Source organism: Clytia hemisphaerica, unplaced genomic scaffold (assembly GCF_902728285.1).
Source record: "Clytia hemisphaerica strain Z4C2 unplaced genomic scaffold, Clytia hemisphaerica genome assembly, whole genome shotgun sequence".
Taxonomy (NCBI): Eukaryota; Metazoa; Cnidaria; class Hydrozoa; order Leptothecata; family Clytiidae; genus Clytia; species Clytia hemisphaerica.
Genome location: NW_027104433.1, coordinates 1252641 through 1279281, shown reverse-complemented (window position 1 = coordinate 1279281; position 26641 = coordinate 1252641). Strand labels below are relative to the sequence as shown.

The window sequence follows — 26641 nt, the reverse complement described above, 5'->3', positions numbered from 1 at the left end:
ACATTCGATAAAAATTATTTGACCGACTCGCATTAATCAGGAGGATAGTCGATTGCATATAAAATATTTCTAAAAATATATTGGTTTGAAATATTATAAACAGCACTCTCATTTTTTATTTATAACTGTTAAAGAAATCACTTTGTTTTAACCAGCTCTGACCTCACAAATGAAAAAAAAAACAGTAGGTAGTGCATCCGGTTACGGTTCGCAAGGTTGTGGGTTTAACACCCAGCCGGGTCATACCAAAGATTCTCAAAATGGTACTTGATGCCTCTCTACTTGATGCTCAGCAATTAAGAGAAGGATCAAGGGTAGTGGAGAAATCTAGGGAGAAAGAGTGGCGCCCTCCCCTACCTTCGGGTGGATAGTTATCGAAAGATCGCCTCCGACTGCGGTCGCAGACTTACTTAAAACCTGTAAAACCTGGTAAAACAGAAAATTCGTGGAATTTTAAACCGACATATCTGGTAAAACGGCATTTTTTAGCAGAAATGGGTGCTAGAAAAGTTTTAAGTGATCATCATTAAGTAGCTTCACCCTTTGAAGGGTATAATTAAAAATGGTCGTTTGAAGTGATTATTATCAAATTGTCATGACAATAAACCAAAGCTTAGAGTTTTCGGCAACTTTATTTTTCCAATTGTCTGTACACAGACCCGATATCTACGACTAATTTCAAAATTTATTTCCGTAGAACGTACTACGTAGCGATAAACGTGAGATACACTCTGGTACAGAGTAGTCTTCCAATAATATAACTGTAGAGGGAAATTTTCATTTTTGAAGTTATATATGTAGCCACTGTTTAAGTTAAGTAGACCAACGTTTCGGAATAATCCTTCCGATTGGTCATTGAAGTAAATTGTCAAATTGCCATGACAATAAACCAAAGCTAAGAATTTTCGGCAACTTTAGTCTTCCAATAATATAACTGTAGAGGGAAATTTTCATTTTTGAAGTTATATATGTAGCCACTGTTTAAGTTAAGTAGACCAACGTTTCGGAATAATCCTTCCGATTGGTCATTGAAGTAAATTGTCAAATTGCCATGACAATAAACCAAAGCTAAGAATTTTCGGCAACTTTAGTCTTCCAATAATATAACTGTAGAGGGAAATTTTCATTTTTGAAGTTATATATGTAGCCACTGTTTAAGTTAAGTAGACCAACGTTTCGGAATAATCCTTCCGATTGGTCATTGAAGTAAATTGTCAAATTGCCATGACAATAAACCAAAGCTAAGAATTTTCGGCAACTTTAGTCTTCCAATAATATAACTGTAGAATGAAATTTTCATTTTTGAAGTTATATATGTAGCCACTGTTTAAGTTAAGTAGACCAACGTTTCGGAATAATCCTTCCGATTGGTCATTGAAGTAAATTGTCAAATTGCCATGACAATAAACCAAAGCTAAGAATTTTCGGCAACTTTAGTCTTCCAATAATATAACTGTAGAATGAAATTTTCATTTTTGAAGTTATGTAGCCACTGTTTTAGTTAAGTAGACCAACGTTTGAATAATCCTTCTGATTGGTCATTAGACCATTCTTCTTTGTTAATCAACAGTTCTTGGAAATTCGAAAGGCCCGTCATAACAATAGCTCCTTTGTATGCTGCATTTAATCTGTCTTCTCCTCCAGTCACCTGATTTAGATAAATGTTTAAAAAAAATTTAAGAATGTTTTAGAAGACGGTAACACGTATAAGAAAGATTCTATTTTTATGGATTGGACTATAACTCTTTCTGGAGGAGTTAAGATTCCTTCATGGGAATCGTAACTCATCTGATGAGAGAACGAGACGTTATTCTAGAGCTTTATCACTTCTTTACCGCTGCAGTAAGCATTGCTCAAATGTAAAATACCTTGATGCAAACATGTGCAATAGATAGAATTGATCCGTTTTTTGACAATTGAATGAATAAATGATGACAAACAAAATATTTTTTTCACTCAAAGAAAACTGAAAAAAATAATTTTAACAAACCTTTACTTGGACTGTATCAGGAAAAGCTGTTCTAATTTCTTCTTCTAACCTCGAAGATAACCCTGTGAATCAAAAGCAAAAAGTTCTACCGGGTGTGCCACAAATAAGTTACCCTCTTTGATTTGATATTGTAGGCAGTATCAGAAAGATTTATCAAAGATTGTTTCGGAATCATTCAGAGGAAAGCCTAACTTTAGATTTGGTGTATTACTTTTTAATTTTGCTTCATTGGTCCAAAAGTTATGTTCAAAAACCTAAAATGTCAAAATAGTTCTATGACAATATGACTCCACCTCTGTGTTGTTTGCTCTAAATTGTTTTTTTTTTCAGAAAAAGATGTTTTTCTCCTTGTTGAAACCCCCCAGAATAACACAAGCTCGATGAATTTTAGAGGGGTTTTTTCGGGCAAAACCCCCTGACGAAAGTACCTCCAAATATGGCTGAAATGAAAAATATGACTTGCTCAATATCGATTTAAATATTATAAATACCGTTTATTAGCGACGTTCCACCAGCTAAATAGACATTTTTACAAAACATTCTTCGATGGTCAATTTCACATGCTTTAATGGCTCTTTCTACCATTACGTGAAGAGGCAGGTCGTCTTTACCGTATAACCCAGTGTTAAATAATCCCTCTGTGCAGCGGTATTTAATGTTCCCAACTTTTATCATTCTAAAAAAGAAGGAGAGGTATTTTTAGTGGAATCAATTCGCTTCAAGTGTGTACTGTTTTCCTACCATGGTGGAAACCACTCTCAAGGGAATTACTCTAGTTAGTCTGTCATGGTTTCTACGTGGTATCATAAAAAAGAGTGCACTCAATGCGCAGTACAGTAAGCGAATTTGTAAATTGAATAATCCTAAAAAGAACTTGGAAGCTTGGGAACTTAACGAAACAACTAATCGAATCGATTCAAAAACGATGTTTTGTGTCGACAAAAAACAAAGCATTTAAAAAAGTCAAGAAAGAAAAGAAAAGTGCTTGCGTGAAATCCATCATTACACTTATGGTGTAATTTCTCTAAAAATTCTCTTTTTAAAATTTTAGACTACAACAGTACTCTTTCAGAAGCCTAAAAACCCGTAAAAGGGAAAAAAAATAAATAAAGAACACTTCACTGTGGAGATGGATTTCTCCCAATTCACTGTCTCTGTCCCCAGCTCTAGCGAGTGGCAATTGAGTCCTCGGGTTCCACATCGACCCGTAGCTCAATGGTAGAGCAAATGCCCGCGAATGGCATGGTTGTGAGTTCGAGTCTCACCGGATCCGTTTGTTTTCCAACGGTTCTGGTGGCTGGTCAGAAGACAACATGAGAGCGACTGTATTCACTTCATTGTAAAGGCCGGTCTCCACTTGCGCGCGCTGCGATCGCACTTTTTGGCTTCAATCCTTTTGCTTGGAAAAAAGATTACGTCATAAAAGTGTAGCGCGCGCTCAAAAAAAATTTTTAGAAACCAAAATTTCATGTTCTTGAAATATTCTTTCATATTAAAGACTTCATGAGCCAAAAAAAAACATCTATCTCATCAAAAAATTGAGTAATTTGGCTAAGAACATTGATGTATGCTTATTAATAGTCGTTATTATAGATAAAGATGCGTTTTTTGAGCTGAATGATCCTTTTTTTACAAAAACCTGCTTGAGCCATCTTTTACCTACTTTCATGCAAAAAATCAGAAAAACAATGATCCAGTATTTCACAAAGTCCAAAAAAGCCTTTTTTTGGCTGTTTTTTGGCTGAAATTTACCCCGAATTGTTTTCCAAAAATCGAGCTCCGTCACATTCGAGGGTTAATAGTTATGCATCTTTGTGCAAAAAATCATAAAGAATGAAAGAGCCAATTTCGAGAAAAGCTAATACCTAAGTAATTGATAATGTGCTTATAAAAAGATATCGAATTTGGCCAGTTATTTTATAAAAACACGCCAAGCAACCAAAATTTCCTGTCTAAACACACATATTCTTTAAAAGTAAGCCCTAATGAGCAAAAAAATCATCTATCTCATCAAAAAATTGAGTAATTTGACTAAGAACATTGATGTATGCTTATTAATAGTGATTCTTATAGATAAACATGCGTTTTTTGAGCCAACAAAATTTTTTTTGCAAATATCTGCTTGAGCCATCTTTTACCTATGATGGTACCCTACTTTCATGCAAAAAATCAGAAAAAATTAATGATCCAATTTTTCACGAAGTTTAAAAAACCCGTTTTTTAGCCGTTTTTTGGCCCAAATTTGCCCAAAAATTTTTTTTTTCGAAAATCGGGCTCCGTCACATCTTGGCCACCACCATTTTGCACGTCTTTGTACCAAAAATGAAAAGATTCCTATGATTCAATCCTGAGAAAAGTTGGTAACAGACGAAGGGACGGACGAACGAACGGACGAACAAACACAGGTTAATTTATAGGACCTCAACCGGGGTAGGTCCAAAAAGTGCGATTGAAGCACGCGCAAGTGGAGACCGGCCTTAACACCTTCACTTACTTTCTATCGTCTGGCAATTTGAATTTTTCGATATCTACTTCGATAGCTTTAGGTGAAGAAGCCATATCTTCTTGGAAATCCAAAGAAACTTGTGCCACTTGTTCTTTTACGTAACGAACAACGTAGCTCTCTATATCTGTGAACAACCTAAAAAAACATAGAAGGGTGTTATTCAGTGATCAAAGCAAAAAATTGTCTGAGACGAAAATTGGATTTTACACAGCAGTACACATATTCTTGAAAATTTTGTGAATTATGAAGAACGTTGAGACGGAAAAGCCTGCTTATATACCTTATATCGGCCCTTTTTACGCCGGCCCTAACTTAGCGCCGGCCCTTATTTGTTAGAATGGCTATTTATGCTTCAATTTATATTGAAATATTATTTTTCAGTAGTAAACTGTTGAAAAATTCCATTGAAAACCACTGATTTTTGCGAAGCTTTAGATATGGAGTAAAACAATGGATAATTTTTATCTTGGAATCATATACCCAAAATACTTTAAATAGAGAAAAATGGTCAAAAATTAACGCCACTTTTAAGTAAAATTTGCAAAAATTTGGCCCTTTTTACACCGGCCCTTACTACGCTAATAGCCAATAAAATAACGCCAATAAGGGCCGGCGTAAAAAGGGCCGCTAAGGTACGTCACTGAGACGGAAATCCGTCTGAGACAGAAGAACTCTTAACATTGTAAAAGGGAACGACGAAAAAATTATGTAAAATAGAGGTAGGACTTAGCCCTAACAATTTTCAAATATCAGATGATCAGATTTGATTTTCAAAATCAAAATGATGAAAATTTCAATGTTCTAATGCCATTTAAAAGATTGATGTCTATTGTCTGGTATTTATTTTCAATATAAAGTTGTCCGGTAGAATGAGATTTTGACGTAAAATATTTAAGCATCTTTAAGGTAGGTTGATCTTACCGATAACCCGATTCGGTTAACAGTTTCCCGAGATATTCTGTCACTTGTTGACCACCGTATGGTAAACACATTACGCCTTTCTCTATCACTGAACCTGCGTAAATAAATATTATCAATAGAAATCATCAGTAAAATTATTAGATATGCATTGTATCCGAGGATTTGACGAAGCGATAATACTGAGGTTAAGTATACCAAGATAATTACGACATCAAAATACGACATTTGATTGGTTGAAGCTCACTATCCTGTTACATTTTTCTTTCATCATCGTGATTATACCTATTAACTTAACCTCGATAATATAACGTCAAACGTCATGACAACGTCCACTGAACAACGATATGCGTCAGCTTTGAAAATAACTTTTTGAGCTTACCGTCTATAACTGGTAGAATATCAATATGGTCCCCAATATCAACTGAAAATAATAAAACAATAGCTTCAGTATTAGTTCAAATTGGTGGGTACTAATTTTGAAAATCAGAAGCTTCCTGGCGATACGTACTAGTTACCGCATGACTTCGAGTGCAATACGAGAAATATTTTACGAGTTCCGAGATTTTTCAGTAATATTTAGTAAAATATCGGTAAAATCTCGGAACGAGTAAAATATTGAGTATTGCACGAGAAAAGATATTGCAGATAACACTCGCTAATTCGATTAGGAATTCTATCGGCTAACAGAAGTTCGAATTAGGTAGAGTTCAACGTAATCACAGAAATAACAAAAGGGATCTCTAATTTTTGTCAATATCTAGTGTGTTTTGTTGGTATTTAAAAGGATAAAATTAACTCTTGGCAATACCCCCGTCGTTGATTTGTTTCTTTTGAAAAATCTCCCCCTTTTAATAGGTATCTGAGCTCCCCTGCCCTCCTCTCCCCGGGAACCCTGTAAAATGGCCGAGTTTAAAATCCTTCTAGAAATCTTTAAGTAAAAAATATTTGTTCAAAGTTTCTTTCAGAACTTATGTCTCACCTATGAGGCCGCTAGTGACGCTGTAAGAGTATAACGATAACAGAGCTTGTTGTTGCATGTACACAGCGCGCACGTTCATTTGTCCGAATAGGTAATCGAGTAAAATTTCTTTGTCTCTGTTACTCAGATGTCTAGAATGACTAATGACTACCTGTAAAAAAAGTTAGAGTATTATAAGTGAAGAAATGCGGAAAAAGGCTTGTGAATAATGTATTTCATAATAGAAGGTCATTAAATAAGTACATTAGAGTCTGGAACCTCTATAATTTAAATGTCTCCTGAACTCGAAAATAGCTTCTCATCCTTAACAATGCCTTATAAACTTTAACTCGAAAATCAATATTTCCTTAAAGATTTTGTTTTTAATAAGAGTGATATCGTTTGCTTACCGAACAATTTCAATTCAAAAGCTTTTTCACATTGGATTGACACGGATGTGGAGCAAGATTGGTCAGAAAGAAGAGAAGAAAAACATTTTTTGCTTCTATCAGCATAACAGAATAATAGGCAGACACTGTCCTGATATGAAATGGGAACACTTATGTAAAAACAAAACCTTTAATTCGAACAAATTTTCAGGTTCAAGTTATGGGAGACTCCACTATAGAAGGTCTTGAATAGGAATATCATACTTACCACTCTATCCTTAGAATCTAATTCCAAATCTCGAAAGACTTTCTCCAGAAATCCTGGGACGTATCGCACTTTGATTGAATACTAAAAGGAAAGTAAAAAAATCACAAGAGAAGGGAATAATAAGTGATATCATGAAAATAGTGACCATGATCCCATGAGAAAATTAACTCTAGGACAGAAGTGCTCTAAATAGAATTTACGTTTGTTCTCTTGTAGATCACTTAAAATTTTTTGATATGTTTAGAATTTCCAGGGGAAACAAAATACCAGAAATGGCTCATACTTTAAAAACCCTAACTCTGCAAAGAACTTGGATTCGGGTTTCCCAGAGTCAAACGAGGTCAAAAAGTTTGTATCAGTGATCACGCACGTGCAATGATTTAAGACATTTACCGTCATTCCAACCTTGTTTATTTGTACCTAGTCCATTAAGCATTTAGTTGGTAGATGTATACATCGCTCTCGAGATACAGGCGACACCCGAATCTCTTTCGAGAAGATTTTACTGTAGAGTCAAACCTCTGTTACCTTATTACACATGAAAAAATTTCGTGTTAGTAAAAACCCCTTAATCAAAACCAGCCGCTGTTTCCTTGAAAAAGCAAAAAAATTCGTGTTAATTTCAGATCGTACAAATTTCAAGGCCGTTGAATACTTGCCTAGTAACACTAATGCCTCCTTAACTCGAATAAGTCTTCTCGTCCTTCAGTTAACAATACCTTATAAACCTTACTCCATAACTCGAATTTTCTTAAACCGAACAAATTTGTGTTCTTCGTGCGTGTTCGAATTATGGAGACTCAAATGTATAGTATTAAAACGTTTAATTGTACCTTATCAATTTTCATGGACGGTTTGAGTGGGTATATAATTTTCGCATCTTTTCGTATTTCTGGATAGAAAGCCTCGAAGCCGCATCTGCAGGTATGAGGGTCCGGCAAACCGGATTCTGTGAAGCGACGACCCGTTCTGTACACGTTGAAAAGAAAAAAATCCATATGAACCAAGAGCTATATTTCAATAAATTACACAGAATTCCAAAATTTTATTTCCAGGGGGTTTCGTGGGTTCTTAGGTTCGAAAAATAAGACTTATTTTCGGGAATATTTTGTCCAAAATTTGCGATAAAGTGATTTTGAATCGGATTGAAATTTCGTATTGTTTGAAACATTATACAGCTTCATAACTTGAGAAGTATTTTCTAAACATAAATTTATATTATAATCTTTGAAATACAACGTACCTTTGTTGTTCAGCTTTCTTGATAGCAAACGCTGCTGGAAATGAGACTACTGGTACATCTTAAACGTAATATAAAATATTTTTAAAACCCTCTTTCAGGTGCCTAATAAAAGAGGGGGGTTGTTGAAAATCGAAAAATTTACGAACAGGTAGAGGGCGGTTATAAGACAACCGATTGTAGGATGTCTTTAAAGTTTAAGGCCCGCTTGCATTTAGTAAGAGTTTACAAGGCGTATTTAATTGAAAATTAAATTAGGGCGTTATTCCTATAAAAATTCACGAAATTCACAAAATTTCATTACATTTATCCGTGTAACGAGTTTTTATCATACTTTACTTTATTTCGACTAGCAATCGAGTAATGGAAAATCCAGCTTAGAAAGCATGATATGAATACATGAAGAAAGCGATACAGAGCTGTTAATGAAGGCCAAATACTACCTTTCAAAAAGAAAAAGTTTAACAACATGAATAGAAAGTAGTTTACCAGTATAAAAATTGACCTATAAGTATCTTACCATCTGAAGAAAGGCCAGCGCGAATTGTTGTTGCGCCAAGGTCGATAATCACTGTACCGTCTTTGTTCTAAAAAAATTGAATAAGTCTTCAACGGTTGCCTATCTATCATCGTTATGGAAAGCAAATCCAATCTTCGGTTGCTGTATCATTCTAGTTTTTCTTAAAATTCGTTTTGACCACCCCTGATATCATAACATATTTATGATTATTGGGCCAAGGGTTATTACCATTTGCCATGGTTAGATTATTTTAAAAAGCTTTTACTCTACGGGAGAAGAGAATTGACTAATTTGAGAGATCGAGCCTTTTAGCAATCTGGTTATAAAAAATGTGTGTATTGATTTGAATAGTATCTTACATTCTTTTTCTTCTTGAGACTTCCCTCTCTAGCCAACAAAGCTGTTGGACCTTCTTTGACTAACGAGCCGGGTATGGGTGTATCGATAACTGACATGCGTTGTAAATTGGTTAGCCAATCATCTCTCTCCGATTCACCGCCACAACGTATTACAAGTTTATCACCGTTCATCTGGTGAGAAAAGAAGATTCGTCATTTCTGATAATCAACAGCTGTAGGCAATGTTATCGTCATTAGCGAGTTTATGTATCAGATGATATCGAGGGCGACGGTAAGTGAAGTCGACGCAAAACAAAGTTGACAGTTGATGTACGGCTTTGCTCACCCAAACAGAGGACAATATTTTGGTGTTTTTACCGTCGTTGAGCAAAGTGGATGGCAATTTTGGGGACATGTCAACTTTGTTTTATACCGTCTCCTTCGATTTATCTCGAATACATAAACTCGCTATTAGAGATAAGCTCACGCAAAGTAATAGGATGCGAAGTTTTAAAGCTGCTCATTGCGAAGTATTGTGTTATACAGTATAAACCCTGCTTCAAATTTTATCAACTACTGTTCCTTCTCTGTAGAGCAAAGATAAATAAAAACAATACACATGCTTAAGACGTTCAAACGTTACGGTTCCGTTCCGAAACGAAACGAAACGAAACGGTTTTGATACAAGTGTGAACGTCAAAATTCGAAACGTCGAAAAGAAGACGTTGTACAGCAAAAAAAGATCCAAACGGTTTCGCTCCACTTTTTTCATCGGAACGGAACTGCTCCGTTTTCTTCCTCCGAAACGTTCCAAAAAACAATATGAACACACTCGATCCGTAACGAAAATCATACCGGAACATGATCTAAGAAAACTATTCGAATAAAACACTTACTCGTGCTGAGATGTTGACAGTATTGTTTTCTCCAGCAACCACCTATACAGAAAAATAAGAAAATATTCACTTCAAGAGGTGATCACATAGAAACAGGTCTTGCTAGAGGTAGGATAGATGGACATAAAGGAATTGTCTTAAAACTGTTTATGGTGGAGGAACCAAACTGCTAAAAAAGGTTACGCGACGTTAAAAATATAGCCCAATAACATAGCTCAAAACATTTATTCTTTCTGGCAAATCTTGTAAATAGTATCATGCCTGACAAATATTTAACCGATCTTGTCAAAAATATTTAGGTACAATAATGTCTAGAAAAAACAACTTGATGGAAAATTCAGGGAATCTTTTAGTCAGAAATCAGTCAATTTTCTCAAGGAAATGAAACGGTCAAAATGCACGAAAAGTAACATAAAACGAATCCACCAAACCTCAGATCCAAGGATGTCGATGTTTCCAAGCGGAGTTTCAGATTTATGATCCTGAAATAAAAATATATATTATATTCATCTTAAAAGTTCGGGTTTAAGATCATCAATACATACCCACCATCGTAGGCTCACCCACTGAGCTTAATAAATCCTGGACACTGTTTCTCGATCCTTCGGTGTTTTTGAAAGTGTTGGTACTCAATATTTCATTTCATTTCATTGAATTATAAATTGACCCATATCCAGTCAAGGATCAAGGGTAAGTGGAGCAATCCAGGGAGAAAGAGTGGCGCTCTCCCCTACGTTCGGGTAAGATAGCTATCGAAAGAGGAGCCTTCGGTTCGCCTCCGACTGCGGTCGCAGACTTACTTACTTACTTACTTACATCGAGTAGTGTAACCATTAGGGTATCACTTTTTCCAAAAACTCCGCGATTAAAGATGGCGGATAAAAAGCTTGGTCCCAGGGTACATAAAAGTCCGTGCGCTTGCCCGTTTTGTGATTTGAAGCACACCATTTGAAATTAATTAAGTAAGAACGCAGAAGAAGTGCTATGAAACAATATAAAAGATAATCCGAAAAATCTCACCAGTTTTGATGTTCAGAAAATTCATTTAAAATTCAATTAAAAAATTTGAATTTTTAACATCAAAACTTTCGTTGTCTATTTTCTGATTAAGATAATGATGGTGAAAATTTTCGGATTATCTTTTATATTGTTTTACTTCAAATTGTCAGCTAGTCATGGTTTCAAGTGCTATGAAATCTTCGGGGGTTAAAAGTATGGCATATTAAATATCAGCTGCTGCCATTAGTTTCCAAGAAGAAGGGTACCAAAAAGAGTTCTAGTAAGTAAGCTGGGAGCAAGCCATCAAACATGGTTCTTCAAAAATTTTAACTTTCCGTTGAATGGTTTGCGCGGCATTTTCCAACATTGTCTCAAACATTTATTTTGTTGCATTACAACGGCTTCTTTCTTTTGTTAATTTCGCATAGCGAAAGTATTACGATAGTCTTTCGCGGTGCGGAATAAAATTTAGAAAACGAAAGTGGTTTTCATATTTCTAGAACATTCTCGAACATTCTAAGCATGGACTCACTCGCTAAGATTAAATCTAACGTTTTTCACTCCGCAAGTATTAGGTAGGCGTAACCAAGGATTTGTAAATATTACTCGATTTTAGAAATGGCGGCTTGCAGGAAGCTGTAAGAACTGCATTTGGTTGTTTGTAATTTTATCATGTTTTTGCTTTTTTTTTTGAGTATTTAAAGATATTAATATTTCTTTTAGCATAGTATTTTATGTTTGTGTAGTTAGTAAATGCACCAATATAGTAATGGGAATTACAATTAAAGAGTTGCCCTTCAACATCAACACCAACTACAACCACACAGACATGACAAGGCACAAGGTACAGTATGATCTTCTTTTTTACAGGTAGAAATAGGTGTTGATAGTTGATTTAGTTGTAAGACAGATTATCAGTTACTAAGTATTTTAGTGAATTTTACAGAGGGATTTTTGGCAGGGTGTCAATCTAAGTGACAAAAGTTATATACTGTAGCTGTCCTACCGTGTGAGATATTGGGTATAAACTTGCATCAGTCAGTGGAGGCACGTGTGGAGGCAAACATGAATAGCCCTCAAATGAATGACCTGTCTGGTCATTAAAATACAAAGATAGAGTAGATCTGCGAGCAGAGCTGCGTAGTTCATTGGTTTTGAAATTTTGCCGCTTTGTTGATTGGTCAGTCATTTGATGGCTATGTAAGTTTCCCTCTACTGATGCAAGTTACCCGATTTCATTGTATACTAGATGTAATTAATCCAACACAACTAATTGAACCCTATTTTTAATCAAACTTTGTCAAACTTAGTTGTCCGAATAGTATTCAACTAAATTGGGTCCTTGAACTTTACCGGACTACTTAAAAATTAGATTAAATTTGATTTAAAGAAATCATCAAACTTAATCGAACTTTTAAAAAAAAACCTTAATAGTTGGATTATTTTGATTACATTAATCAGAATAATACATGTTTTTTTTTATAAGCAAGTGTATGCCCCTTGGTCAGGCTCGTGTATGCTTAAGTTCTCAAAGCATCCAGGCATAGATTATGCTTATTATATGCTTATGAATCATGCTTATGATTCACTTCGAGCCAAGTTTTTAGTGAAATTTCAGAAATTTTGCAAAAATTTGTTCAGATTTTGGGAGCAGTGGAATGTAGGAAACCGTGGAAAGTCTTTTTTTTTTACTTGACCTCTACCAAACCTTTTTAAACTGATAAAAATGACAACTGGAAAAATATTTCAGGCTGACGTATATGCTTATGTTATGTTTAGGAATTCTGCAAATCTGAGCCTTCATATGCTTATAAGCGTTATGCTTATAAAAAAAAACATGTAACTTAATCAAACTTTGTTGAATTTAATCGAGCAGTAATTTGAGAAAAACTCTTCAAACAGAATTTTCGTCAAATTTGTTGAACAGATTTATTGTCGAATTGTCAAACTTTTTTTGTTTTCGAACTTTTTTCAAATTTGTCGAACATTTCTTAAGTCGAACTTTGTTGAACGCGATATGTTTTGTTGAACTTAATCGAATACTCACAATGCTACACAGGTGACTGAGATTTCGATTTACGGTTTCACATAATAATAACCAAAGTCATCCTTGCCGCAAGCATTGAAACGTGGAGTTAAGTTTTTCTGATTTGTGCTGGAGTATTAATTATATATCCAACATGACATCGCGCCTCTAGCAAAAGATCCATTGAATCAAGATGGTCTAACCCAATCAAAAAGCAAAATTGATTCAAGCTGAATTGAAGATTTATTTTTACTGATGAATATTTAGTTAGGAAAAGTGTGTATTTATAATATTTTCTTGACATTATTTTAATGCTGAAGTTTGTAGATGTCTGATGGGAATATTTCTTCACGCACAAATTTCTTCCCTTAAGTAAGTAAGTAAGTAATAGTTTATTTCATGTTGACGAAAAGGTAGCAACGAAGGCTAATAAAAGTCAACGCTACTTTACAATTAAAAAAGACTAATGTTTTGTTGGCAGCTCATTGTCGCTGCTACCGAGGCTAGATATTGACAGCTTTTGGTTGGCAACGTTTTTGTTTGTTTTTATCAAGTGAAGGTTATCTGTTCTGGGACTTCCTCTCACAAGCCAAATGAAATTAAGATTGGGCATCAGCAGATGATGATGAATGATTCATCTTGTAAAATAGGCAGTTGAACTATATTAGCTTTAAAGCTATTACAGATTTGTACACATTTTTCGACTTTAAGAATATATACATTAACATTAACATTAAGATATATACTCTTAGGTGCCAAATAAACGGGCCCCCCCGCTTGTTAATTTTTCGATTTTTTTCCAACCCCCCCGTTTATTAATTTTTGAAAAAAATCCCGGCTCCCAAAAGGAAAGTTTCTTGTTTTACTCTAAAAAGCCTAAATTTAGTCTATTTTGATCCTTTTTAGGGTTTTTAAAAGTCCATTTTCCAACCCCCCCGGTAATTAGGTCCCCCCCGTTTATTTGATTTGAAAAAATTTTCCAACCCTCCCGTTTATTCGAACCCCCCCCCCCCCGTTTATTTGGCACCTAAGAGTAAATCATTAAAACCAATTGATTGGCCATTGATTAAAAAATGTATCAAGTGGGCGAGTCTCTCTGTTTTATGAGAAATGGAAGTCAATCAAAGTTGATCGACCTGCTCAAATGATAATGTCAGTATAATTCCATGTCTCAATGATATGGAACCAAGGCAAACAACAGCAATTACAAAGTTTTAGTTTTAAGGAAAAAAGTTTATGCAATACTGAAGTTGGCCTTAAAATTTACTTAATTTCCACCAAATTTAGCAAATTTGTGCTCTATCAAGCTTTAAAAACAGTTACCTTAAAGAAAGAATTTTTGGCAGAAAGAAAATTTGGCGGATTTGGCAGTTTTGGCCAGAATCCGCCAAATTAAGTTCCCGCCAAAAATTCTTTTTTCCACCATCCGCCAAATTAAATTCCTGCCAAATTTAGTTTTTTCGTCCATCCGCCAAATTAAATTCCCTCTAAAAAACTTTTTCGGCCATCCGCCAAATTAAATTCCCGCCAAAATTTCTTCCTTTAAGGTATTTTTCTTATCTAATATCAATATTTTGCCAAAAATACCCCCACAATGGCTAAAACTGAACTCTTGTTATATTTATTTTCCAAGGCTTTAGCAAAACTAATTGCCTGCCAAAGTTGGTTGTGTTTGATTTTGCTTGATTGGGTTAGTATTGTATCTAATGTCATTAAAGTCTGTCATCTAAAAAAGTATGTGGATACTTTATTTTTCAAACAATTTCTCAGCACCAAGTTATGCTAAGGTAGATAGTTAAAAACCATTGGAAAGATATATTAGAGATGAACAATCTAAATGATTAAAAGGTTTTTGAAATTTGAGATATATACTATGAAGAAAAATGAATGAAGATTTAAAAAAATGAGGAATTTGACTTTTTGCTTGATATGACGTGACACTTACTATAATATATATACCTGGCACAGAATTTACAGTCAAATTTATCTAAATAGCATATATACCTCGAGCTCTTTTATCGGATTTCGTTTAATTTTGGATATTGTATTGTTGTTTTTTTGCTTTATCTACCAGGTGCTAACATCTTAATATTTTTTTAAACAATCAAAGATAATACGCAACTAATCCACGCTGGGACCGTTCATTTTTAGGTGACAATAAAGCTAAAAAGCCCCGTTCTATTTATTGCACTCTATTTATAACGAGGATGGGTGGTAACCTGGCATAACTAGGTGTTAAGTATGGGCTGAACCTAAGGTTCTGTTTTTGACGTTCCCAAGTCTCTGAAAAAGTCAAAAAAATCTCTAGAAGAATCTAAGAATCACTTTTCCGATCTGACATTCTGCAACCGCAGTACTTCCCGGTCGTTTAATATGATTATTTCATCCATGAATAATCGAACAATATGCGAAATTTTCGACTCTGAGTCGTCTTGTTTACTTTTCAAATCACGCGTTCGAAGTCATATTCAATGTTCGATTAGCAATGCAATGTCTTCCTTCTAGGGATGTTCAAACATTGTTTCAAACATATTTTTGGATTTTTTTGTTGAAAAGATACGATTTTTTACTCCGCAAACCGTCAAACATCAATTTCAAACATGAAACCTCACGATGTTTGACGAACAATGTTTGTTGGTTTGCTCCCAGCTTAAGTATATTCATCTGGTGGCTGTCAGTAGAGTTGGAAGCCGGGAGTCGGAAGTGAGGGAGTCTATCCCTTTTTATTTTCACATCTATTTCTAGCCTCCAGTTACTTACCGCCCAGACTAGATTACAAAATCTAAACTGCTCATTTAACGGTGACCAGGGGTCGAACCCACAACCCTTGGATTGTAGGGCGAATGCTCTACCGACTGAGTTACCCTGCAGGTTCTAAACAGCAAAATAATTTAATTTGACTTAACCAACCTCATAATAATATAATTTTCCACGCGCAATTTGAAAAAATCTTCGCTTCCATCCTTTAAAAGTTCTGACCTGAAACCATAAGAAAAAGCAAGGTTTAAACGTTGAGCCTTTTTTTAGTATTAAAAGGAACTTTCCTAGATAGGATTGCGAACTTGTATGACTTTCATCAACTTAAAATTTAAGGTAATTGTAGAAATTTTTATAATAAAGGTCTGTAAAGATCTGTAAAGATCGAAATATCTTTGAAAGAAAATTTTTTATGTTTTGATTTTTTTGGTTCATACAATCTTGGTTTTTATGTTTCATTTTAAGATAATTGTAGTATATATTTGAGTTGTGGGTCAAAGGTCAATTTCCCAAAATTTAGAGACACAGAATACAGAAATATTGGGGATACTAAAGTCGAGGGATATTTAAAGACTGATGTTGATGGATATCTAAAGACTGAGGTTGAGGGATATCTAAAGACTGATGTTGAGGGATATCTAAAGACTGAGGTTGAGGGATATCTAAAGACTGATGTTGAGGGATATTTAAAGACTGATGTTGAGGGATATCTAAAGACTGAGGTTGAGGGATATTTAAAGACTGAAGTTGAGGGATATCTAAAGACTGAGGTTGAGGGATATCTAAAGACTGAGGTTGAGGGATATTTAAAGACTGAAGTTGAGGGATATCTAAAGACTGATGTTGAGGGATATTTAAAGACTGAAGTTGAGGGATATCTAAAGACTGAGGTTGAGGGATATTTAAAGACTAAAGTCCCCTCCCAAGCCAAATGTTCAGCTAGTGGTTAATAGGTGTACAGCTTCAGGTAAATAATAAAGAGCAAGCTAAGACATCCCACGTTGTGTTGATCTTACTTTAGTTTGGTTCATAGGTAGCTTGTCCAAGTAACCTTGCATACATGTCACTTTTTTGCTCTATAAAGAAAAAATTGTTAATTGCTAAGCTCACTCAATGATACTACAAAGAGAAGATGATAGGTTAGTATACAGGACAATTTATTGCGGGGTTTATGTATCGGACGATATCGAGGACGACGGTAACAGAAATGATACAAAACAAAGTCGATAGTTGATGTACGACTCTATATCGCCTTTGCTGACCCTAACAGACAACGGTATTTTGGTGTTTTTACAGCCGTCGAGCAAAGTGGACGGTGATTTTGGAGACATGCCAACTTTGCTTTATACCGCCCCACATAAACTCGCTATTATGTGCCTCTGGATGGAGATGTTCCAGGATAATTAAGCCCTGGTATTGGATATCACTGGAGTATGATTTTTCATCAAAGGGGGTGGTGTATTTACAAGAGAGGGCATATTCAGGGGATAAACACATTTAAGAGCAGATATACAGCGAGAAGATAGGTATGACTAGCATCTTTAAAAAGGGAGGATAAAGAGGGCTTTGATTATTATAATAAGACGGGACCAAAGGGGACCATTACGTCTAAAATTAAATATTACCAACACTATGGACAGTTAACTTTTCCAGTAAAACCCCATTTATAAGATAGGAAGTTTGAATGAAAGGGGGAAAAAGGGTTCGGAAACAAAACTTGCGTACCTTTGAAGGTAGTCTGGTAACAGTCCTTGACCCTTGTGTTATTTTACCATATAATTCTTTCAATACTGTCGTCTATATAGGTGATAAAGATATAAAAGATATACATATACAGAGGGAAAGTTTAACAAAGCTAGGAAAGAATTATTGTATAAGCAATTAAACCGATTGAACAGTCTTCTTCTCTGATAATCTACATGGGATCCTCCCCCCAGGTAGATGGGGAGGGGGAATCAACTTTTGTCCTGGAGGGGGAAGTGAATATTTTCACCTTTATGGGGGGACTAATGCAAATGGGGGATTTCAGAATATTTTATGGGAAGTGGGGTGTGAAAATCTTTTTAGTAAATACTTATGAATGAGATTTTAGTACCGACTCGTTCCATTTTATATCCATACAGGGGGTGGACGAACATTTCCAGGGGGTAAAAGACCGACTTTAGTTTGCCCCATCCCCATGTTTGGAAATTCAATGGAACAGCCCAATGTTCACGTTATCTCTTGTTATATGGATATTAGATGGACGTTGCCATGGCGTTTATGCAAGCTGACATACAATATCGGTCAAAATATATTGAGAATTTTGGTTAATTCCTCGTTTTTAGCATTTTAAAGTTCGGGCGAGAAAGTGGCTTTTGGCCTATTTGTTAGATTTAATCAAATATTTCAATTTGGGTGGGGTTTATAGGCTTCCAGGTCATATTATGAGTCTGAGATTCTTTAGAGGAATAGACTGATTGGTACGTTTTTCTCAAAAATTATGGCAGGTATTGCATAACTTACTGGGTCCCAATCAGTGAGTTTTTCGTGATTGACAGCTTTATAATGTAGATAATTATCCATGTCCGAGGGATTGAGCAAGAAATAGGATTCAAGTGGAGTGTCCGGTTCGGGTGTCCGTAATTCGCTTTCGTCCGAAGTGTCCGATAACGCTTGTTCACGAAGTTCACTCAGCTTTGACTGTTGAAAGATAATGGAGAATGATATGAGAAATAACGATTTGAGCTTACTTGAAATTACTCTATGACCTGAATACTAAGCCCTTCCCTTTAAATGTACACTGTTTTTTGCGGAAACAGTGTCAGCGTGATTACACTAATTCCCTTGAAAATTGTTTCCGTATGGTGGTACCAATGAAGTGAAATCTCGAACGTAGGATTTGAAGCCGCTAATTTCTATCCGCCGTCAAAAATAGCGTATATCTTATGGCTTTACTTTTTCTTGCCTGGGAGAGATTCGCTTCTAGCCTTTCGGGCTTTTACTTTATTGGGTGGCAAAATTAAAGCGTTTGAACTTTAGTCTAAATAGCAAAGCTCTAAACGATGCAAGTAGCCTTCTTGAATACCGTCATAGTTCCAGAGGTAATATTGAGTAATACTAGAGTTGGCGGATGAGGGGTATGTGCAGATGGGACCTCCAAAAACCGACCCTTAGACCCTTACTGATTTAAATTTTTCTGATTTTTGCGACCCTTACAGAGACTTTGAAGGGTGAAAAAAACCGTCCGCACACACCCAGCACCCATTTTTGCCTAGGTAGAGCCCCCCCCCCCGAGTCAGATACGAAACTAACGACAGTTAAAGAAACGTCTTATGAAGCGAGTTCAATTTTTTTCTTAAACAACATTCAATGATTTTTTTTATCATATTGGCTGGATGGATTACTATAGCTGAATCTTTCTTTTAAGCTACATACTGTACAGAAATCTCTTGAACAAATAGAATTCGTTTAATTAAATCATTAAGAGATTTGAAGCTCGACATTTTTATTTTTATGGTTCAAAACGTAGACAGATTCATGACAGGCTCTCATTCTAATTTAGGTATTTAGGACGACAAAATTTACTGTTATTCCAGGATATTTTCAGGACATTTGTTAACAATAGAACATTGTACATCCAGATCCAGTCCAGAACGGAGTATAGCTTTAAAAGGAAACACTTTTAAGCTGATAACCAGTGTCAAAGTGAAAGTAGTCACTGGTTTCGTAATTACATATAACGATGTTACCAATACTTTTTATAACTAAATCGAAAGTTGAAATGAAAGACAGCTTCGATAAATCTTTGTAATCTTGCTCACTTACTAGATCATTCATATTCGTTCCTTCCAAAAAAATGTCTTAATTAGCCCAAAAAGAAATTAATTTAAAAATTTATCATCTCTTAAGCAAAAACCACAAAAACGTACACACATGATTCGTAAAAGAATTTGTCGAATTAAAAACCTTTGATATCTAGACAAACATCCTCATTTCGATTCTGAAGTCTTTTGTAAGCACAAACGGATGCCTTTACTCCATAGCGTTCTAAATCTACAGACCTGGCAAGTGCAAAGAAACTGGGATTTTATGGGGGCTCAATCATTGAGTTTCAAGCCCGAAGGATTAGAAGAGGCGAGACTCTTGGATGGGAAATGAAACCACTTATTTCCCATCCAGAACGCCCGCGCGTAGTTTTTACACAAACGCCGGATTGAAACTAAAATCTATCGCTAGATTTCAAAAAATGTACTCCTCCAAAACAAAGGAACCGCTAGATACAATCCGTCGTCGTGATGACGGCGCGTTCTATGTGCGTTTTGGATGGGAAATAAGTGGCTTCGATTTCTCTTGCCTGAGAAGGGTTAAAGTTTCGCCTCAAGCCCTTCGGCTTGAAACTCAATGGGCTCAATCAACCATAAGTCTCATGTATATAAAAACTGACATAATGTTAATACGTCACTAAACTCGAGTTAACCTACTCAACTATTTATTTTACCTTTCTTTCATCTATTATGGACGGAAATCGACGGTTAGTTGACTGTCTAGTCAGCACGGTGTCTTCTTTCTATTCTATCCTGCCAGTCTTGCTTCAACCTGGATCTTCTTCTACACTGAATTAACAAAAGCAGGAAAGTCCGCCATCTTTATTCGGTTGATGCGTCACGAGACACCAAATGTCGTTAAAAAACAGCAGCGGCAAAAATGATACAATAGCAGCCTCGTGACGAAAAAACAAAATCTTTGCTGATTCAATCGATACAAACAAAAGAAAATTTAATTTCTTATAAAAAACGTAAACAACAAAATATATAAATGTAAACCATGCTTACAGCGTCATTCCATTTCAAAGTGCTTTGATCCGGTGGTTCCCATGACGACCGATAAGACGTTGTTGAAGTGTTGCTAAGTAACCGCTCACTGACCAATTGCAATAGATTCTCTCGTGTGCTCTCTTCTTCGTTATAATCAACACTGTTGTGGCGCAAGATATTCTATAAAATAAAGTATTTGAAAAGAAATTATTAAATTTTCATATAGGGGGGGGGGGGTGGACGAACCTTTTCAAGTAACAAAATTAACAAAATATTTTTGGAAAATATTTTGGAAAATGACAAAAATTGCAAAAAGAATCTTGGAAATTTTCTTTTCATACCTTAAAGTGATGGTGGAGGAACTGAAAAAAAAAACACTCTTTTAGACCCCTTGGAAATTCTCTTCGAATTACTCCCAGGAAATGTTCGTCCAACCCCTGGATATAAAATGGAATGGCCCAATCTTTGGCGTGAAAGGAAATTGAAATTTTCACAACGAATTAGCCAAACTCTTCAAACTTTGCAGAGTCTTGCTGGATTTTTAGAAAAAAGCCTGCTAATCTAGGTTCAGTTATTTGACAATGGAAAAACTAGTTGTCAGCATAATGTCAGGCCTAAAAAAATAAGGACATAACATAACATAACATCAAAATAATAAGAACTTTTGTACACCTTTTATTGCATACTGTACAATTTGTGTTGGAGGCCAAAAATGACTAATAGGTTTAGAGTAAGTTTGTCAAACTATCATGTGCAAAACATGAGAAGTAAAACGAAAAGTCATTTTCAGTTTTTCATGAAATCCAGTTGATGTTTGTTTGATAGAACATAGCAGGCTAGAAACTGAGCAATACAGAGTAGAGATGCACTTTCTACGTATAACGTTTGGACAATCATAGGCTTTTTATTTTTAAGCCAGTACAAAATAAAAGCAATAAGGCGAAAAAATCGAAATTACATATACTTTTAAAGATATTCAAACATTATTTTTCAAGATTTGTTAAAAATTAGAGTTAGAATTACACTTCAAAAAACAAATGTACAAATATTTTTTTCAATAGAAGAACTGCTGTCGAAAGGGAGTTCCCTACCCTATACCTCTATTTTTATATTTTTATCTCAAGGAGCTAAATCATTGAAAAAGTCAATTCCTTAACTTTCATCATATTTGTTTGAAGAGAAAAGTTTTCTGTTTGAACGGTAACGAGTTTGATGAGTTTTCAAAAAAGAATTATAGCCAAAAACCTCTATAAAAATATAGTCGAACGTTGACAAAGCGCTGGGATCAGTTTTCCAACTCACTCAAAAGCCCGATCGTAAATGCTCAAATGATAGAGTGCAAGAGCTTTAGTAAACCTTTAGAAAGGCTGGCCAGAAGTTTTAGCTTCGTTTCGACCAAAAACTTGTCCCAACGTAAAAAATTAAGCTTTTCAAAAAAAAAAAATCCCCACATTTTTACCCAAAGAACCAAATTTTAGCTAAACCGGAACATTTTTTTAAAATTTCGAGGCTGCCCGCCGGAAGTTTTAGGCTCGTTCCGGCGAAAAACTTACTCCCTGGCCTAGAAATCAAAAATTTTCAAAACATGAAAAAGCAACCCTAAATATCCACCCAAGGACAAGTTGGTCAAATTCAAGCCAAATTCGACCATTCTTTCAGTCTCCGGGCTGCTCTAATATTTTTTGTGTGACAGGAAGACTCACTCACAGACATTCAGTTTCTAGCTCAACTGTTCTTGAGGAAATCAACCTCCCAACTATAAAGCAAACCTTGTACAATCCCTTTCTCCTGAAATTTCAAACCTTTCACTAATGAAAAGACATTGGAGGGGATATTATTTTGATTACATTAAAAAAGGGATACCAACAAAACGATGTTGGATGGTTCCGCCAGTCCAGAGACCGTAATACAGAGGTAAAGTTTTCGGCCAAGGTGCTTAAGGTCGTGGGCTCAATCCGCGACCAGGTTAAACTAAAGACTTTTTAATTCATAATATTCATGACGTAATATTTCCTACGGAAATACTCTGGTTTTAGCCAGTAGTGGCAAATTTAAACTAGACAAAAGTTGCATAAAATTTGCCACTACTGACAAAAACCGGGGTCTTTTCGTAGAAAACATTACGTCATGAATATCATGAATTAGTACAAAAAATTGTAATCGATACGTCTCTCTGCTTGATGTTCAATAATTAGGTGAAGAATCAAGGTTAAGTAAAAGGGGCAATCAAGAGAGAAAGAGTGAAATATGAGGTACCTGCAATTGTTCGTTATTCATTTCTTCTATTTCTTTTGGACTTAAATTCCCTTTACCCATTTGTCCATCAGTTTTCATAGGAACATTTGGCTCATCTTCAGCATAGCCTCCTTCATCATCTGATGAATTTTGTTCAATGTCTAGTGTTTCCAGTTGTATTTTACTTTCTTGGATCGCTTGTCCTCTCTTGAAAATAGAATCATAAATTCATGGCTTTAGAAACAGGTTTTAGGTGATCTCTAGGAATTCGAGTAAATATATTTGAGTAAAAATATCTCATGTGAAGTTGTGAATATATTACGAAGCTGCTCAACTCCTTGCACTGAAAAAGTTTTTAAACAAAGGTATTTGTTTTACGCAGCCTATAATATAATATAATATTTAAATAATTTTCTTCCTGCAATTAATTAGGACCGAGAATTTAGTTTGAAAGACTTGGACTAGCCCTAATCCCTACATCAGTCGCCCCCCCTGGCCGGATGCTAAACCGATCAAATACTTGACATTCAAAACTATGATATGGAGGATATGGCATAGTCCAGAGCAGGTGGTTTAATTAGAAGTCAGTGAGTGAGAGTCTTACTTTGGTCATACATCGGTACATCCTCTGTTGCAATATTGCTAGTTTTTGTTTCACCTCTTCTACTCTGAATTTTCAACGAAAAAAAAATCACAACAATTTATTATTTCTAGAAAATCATTTATATCGTTCAAATTCAAGGGAAAAGAACAAAATAGAAAGCCGAAATATCACTCTTTTTTTAGAGCAATGCAATCCAAAAACGCCGAAAAAAAAGAAGAATTTTTTAAAAGGACAATTCTTGAGCATTGAAGTAATAATTCTCAATTCAAAAAAAAAGGCAGACGGTCAAAGAAATAAAAAATGTCGAGGCTCAAACTACCAAAAAATAAGAACAACCGTGCAACAAAAAAACCCTGCCTCTTATCTCAAAGAGTGTACTATCAGAAAAGTGAAAGGAAATCAGAGGTCTACCAACTAATACTATTAGGGATAAAAATATGAGACACATACTCCTTCTCGTCCAACCCATCATGGTTTTGCAAATAAATTTGACGGACGCGTATCTCCGCCTCGATCGTCCGCTGTGTTAAATCAAGATCAGTGGCAGACATTCGGTTTGTTTCATCATCAAATTGGAGTTCAGTGGAACTTAGGAGTGACGTTATTTCGTTGGTCGTGAAAAGAGAAGATTTTCTGTCTGACGGTGGTGGCTTGAAAGCATCTGAAAGAAAACAAAAAGCTAATTAAAAAAGGTAAAACTAAAACTAATTTATTGAGGAGCAAATCATTTTATAATCTTTTATATTAAAGCGAAGTTTGATGTTAATGTAACGATTTTGTTGCACCAAATAATCAAAATTTGAAATTAATATGAGTTGCTATAAATCTATTGGAAAGAAACAGCTAGAGCAGGGGCTAACCTACAGTATCTTACGAAAAGAAATTTGAAGCGAGAAAAAAATGATACTAAAGTTGCAATACAAGACTACCGAACATCCCATTTTCGAACTACTACTTCGTAGTAGTGTCTCGTTATTTTCGCGTAAAAGGGTATAGTCTAGCATTTTAGACTATGATAGTAGAAAAAAAGCAAATAATAGAAAGGAGAAACTGTAGTCTTTATAGTTAATAAAAACTGATAATTATCCCGTAACAATTATATACAATCATAAACACTTATATTACTGTATTACTGTATTATTATAAACGACTCCAGTCTAACGAGAGCAAAACACTAGAAAGAAGGGGATACCTTTCCTTGAAATGGTAGCAGTCTTTTCATCAATCTTTGTTTTGATGTCAGTTGATAAGCCTTCTAAAAGACCTTGAATGTCCTAAAGAATACATATACAGAAGAAGATATACGATACAGAAGAAAAACTTCAACAACCACAAACAGCTTCCACTGAGAAAGCTTCAGAATCCAATGATCGTCAAAAACTTTATCTGCCTTACCAAGGAAAACGAGGTGAGACTCTGGTAAAATCCTTAAATAAGACTTTAAAAAACGTTGTCGGTACGCAACAAGTCAAAACACAAATTGCATACAAAAGTACAAAGTTATCGTCAATGTTTAATATTAAAGATAAAAGGTCGGCTTTACACGAAAACAATGTAGTGTATAAAGTACTATGCCCCCAAGAGGATTGTGGAGAAACCTACATTGGGGAAACTGAAAGACGAATTTATGAAAGGGTCTTAGATCATAGTGGCAGAGACATAAATTCGACCGTTTTCAGACATTCAGCACTCAGCGGACACGAACCGATCACCATGGACAACGTTAAAGTAATTGCGAAAGGTTTCAAACGTAATGACACTAGAGAATTAACAGAACTTTTGTTAATCACTGAGCAAAAACCTTCATTGAACGTTCAAAATTTATTCAAAACTTAGCAACTTTTTACGACATAGACATATAGTTCCTTTGTTAATTACTCTTTTTTATTGTGCCATCGATTCAGTTTCATCGTTTTCTCAGTTAAGCGTCCCATGGGTATCATTTTAGATTTTTACACATTGTTTTTAAATGAATTTTTTATGACATTTTAATCAGCTTGTTTCTGTAAATTTTGATTTTAGAATCCTCATTCTGTATTAGATTTTTACTCTGATGATGACCTCTTGTGAGTGAGGTCGAATATATATAGTTTTTAATAAAAAACAAAAATGCTTCTGGTTATTCTATTTGTCATTAAGCTGTTAGCCCAACGAAACACATTTCAATCCTAAAGAATAATTTGAAGGACTAAAAACACTCTTGTTGTTAAAGTCATTATAAGAACCAGGATTGGGAATGGAAGGAAATAATGTCAAAGTATTATACACCTGTCATAATTTACGCAAGTTCTTCACATAACTTAAATTTTAGCAAATCCAGATTACAGACATGTCTAAACAAAACTGTAACATCAGTGGTCAAAGCAACGTTATTCGTCTGAGGGGGGGGGTACTAGGGTTGCGAGCTGACGGGGGGTGCCGCCCGACTTTCGAACCTTGGACCCTTACCGGGACTAAAAAGGAGAAAACAAAGGAAAATTTTGGGAATTTCACGACCCTTAGCGGGACAAATTTGACCAATTTTGACCAAATTTCGATCTTTCAGGGGGTAAAAAGTTAAAATTTTTCTATTTTTCCGACCCTTAGTGGGACTGAAATTAGATTTCCTGATTTTTCCAACCCTTAGCGGGACTTTGGAAGTCCAAAAAAGGTACCCTTAAGGGCGGCACATACCGTACCCTCCATTTGCCTAAGTACCAATACCCCCCCCCCCCGCGCGGGGGCGGAAAATTGATTTTACACAGTAAATTAACATACAATCTTGAAGTGTTGGTGAATTAAGCAAAATGTTGAGATGGGAAAGCCTCTTTATATACTTCACTGAGACGGAAATCCGTCTGATACAGAAGAACTTTTAATACTGCACATTGATGATTTCCAACTATATAGAATTTTTCAAAATTTGGGGAATCAACTCCATATAATTCTTTAAAGCCAAACTTCTGATGAAATTCAAAGAGGTCAACTTTTTTGATTTCTGAATAGGAGCCGGTGCCAATATGTTTAAATAGCAATACCTCAAATTCTTTTTGGCAAGACGAATCCGTCCTTACAACTTGGTTCTGATCATCTCCATTGTCCATTGGTGATAATGTTTTTTCTTTCTCATCCATCATTAGTTGGTTTTCTTTTTTATGAAGTATAAAATTTCTTTTTTTTTTTTATTTTTATTTTTTTTTTTTTTCTTCCTAGTGAGAA

General features: G+C 35.3%; 1 protein-coding gene across 1 annotated transcript; it reads right to left on the bottom strand.

Annotated features, from left to right (window-relative positions):
* Positions 1-1431: 1431 nt before the first annotated feature.
* LOC136820612 (uncharacterized) lies at positions 1432-26626 on the bottom strand. Its single transcript, XM_067076804.1, has 24 exons — positions 26461-26626; positions 24636-24717; positions 23894-24104; positions 23444-23507; positions 22861-23046; positions 20623-20784; positions 18314-18490; positions 17534-17605; positions 16825-16884; positions 15962-16030; positions 10458-10508; positions 10027-10068; positions 9152-9322; positions 8793-8859; positions 8276-8333; positions 7866-8001; positions 7033-7113; positions 6397-6547; positions 5797-5838; positions 5418-5511; positions 4485-4631; positions 2482-2666; positions 1991-2052; positions 1432-1648 (listed from the first exon to the last, which is right to left on the bottom strand). The coding sequence occupies exons 1-24, from the start codon at positions 26557-26559 to the stop codon at positions 1502-1504; spliced, it is 2616 nt and encodes an 871-aa protein (XP_066932905.1). The 5' UTR covers positions 26560-26626; the 3' UTR covers positions 1432-1501.
* Positions 26627-26641: the final 15 nt, after the last annotated feature.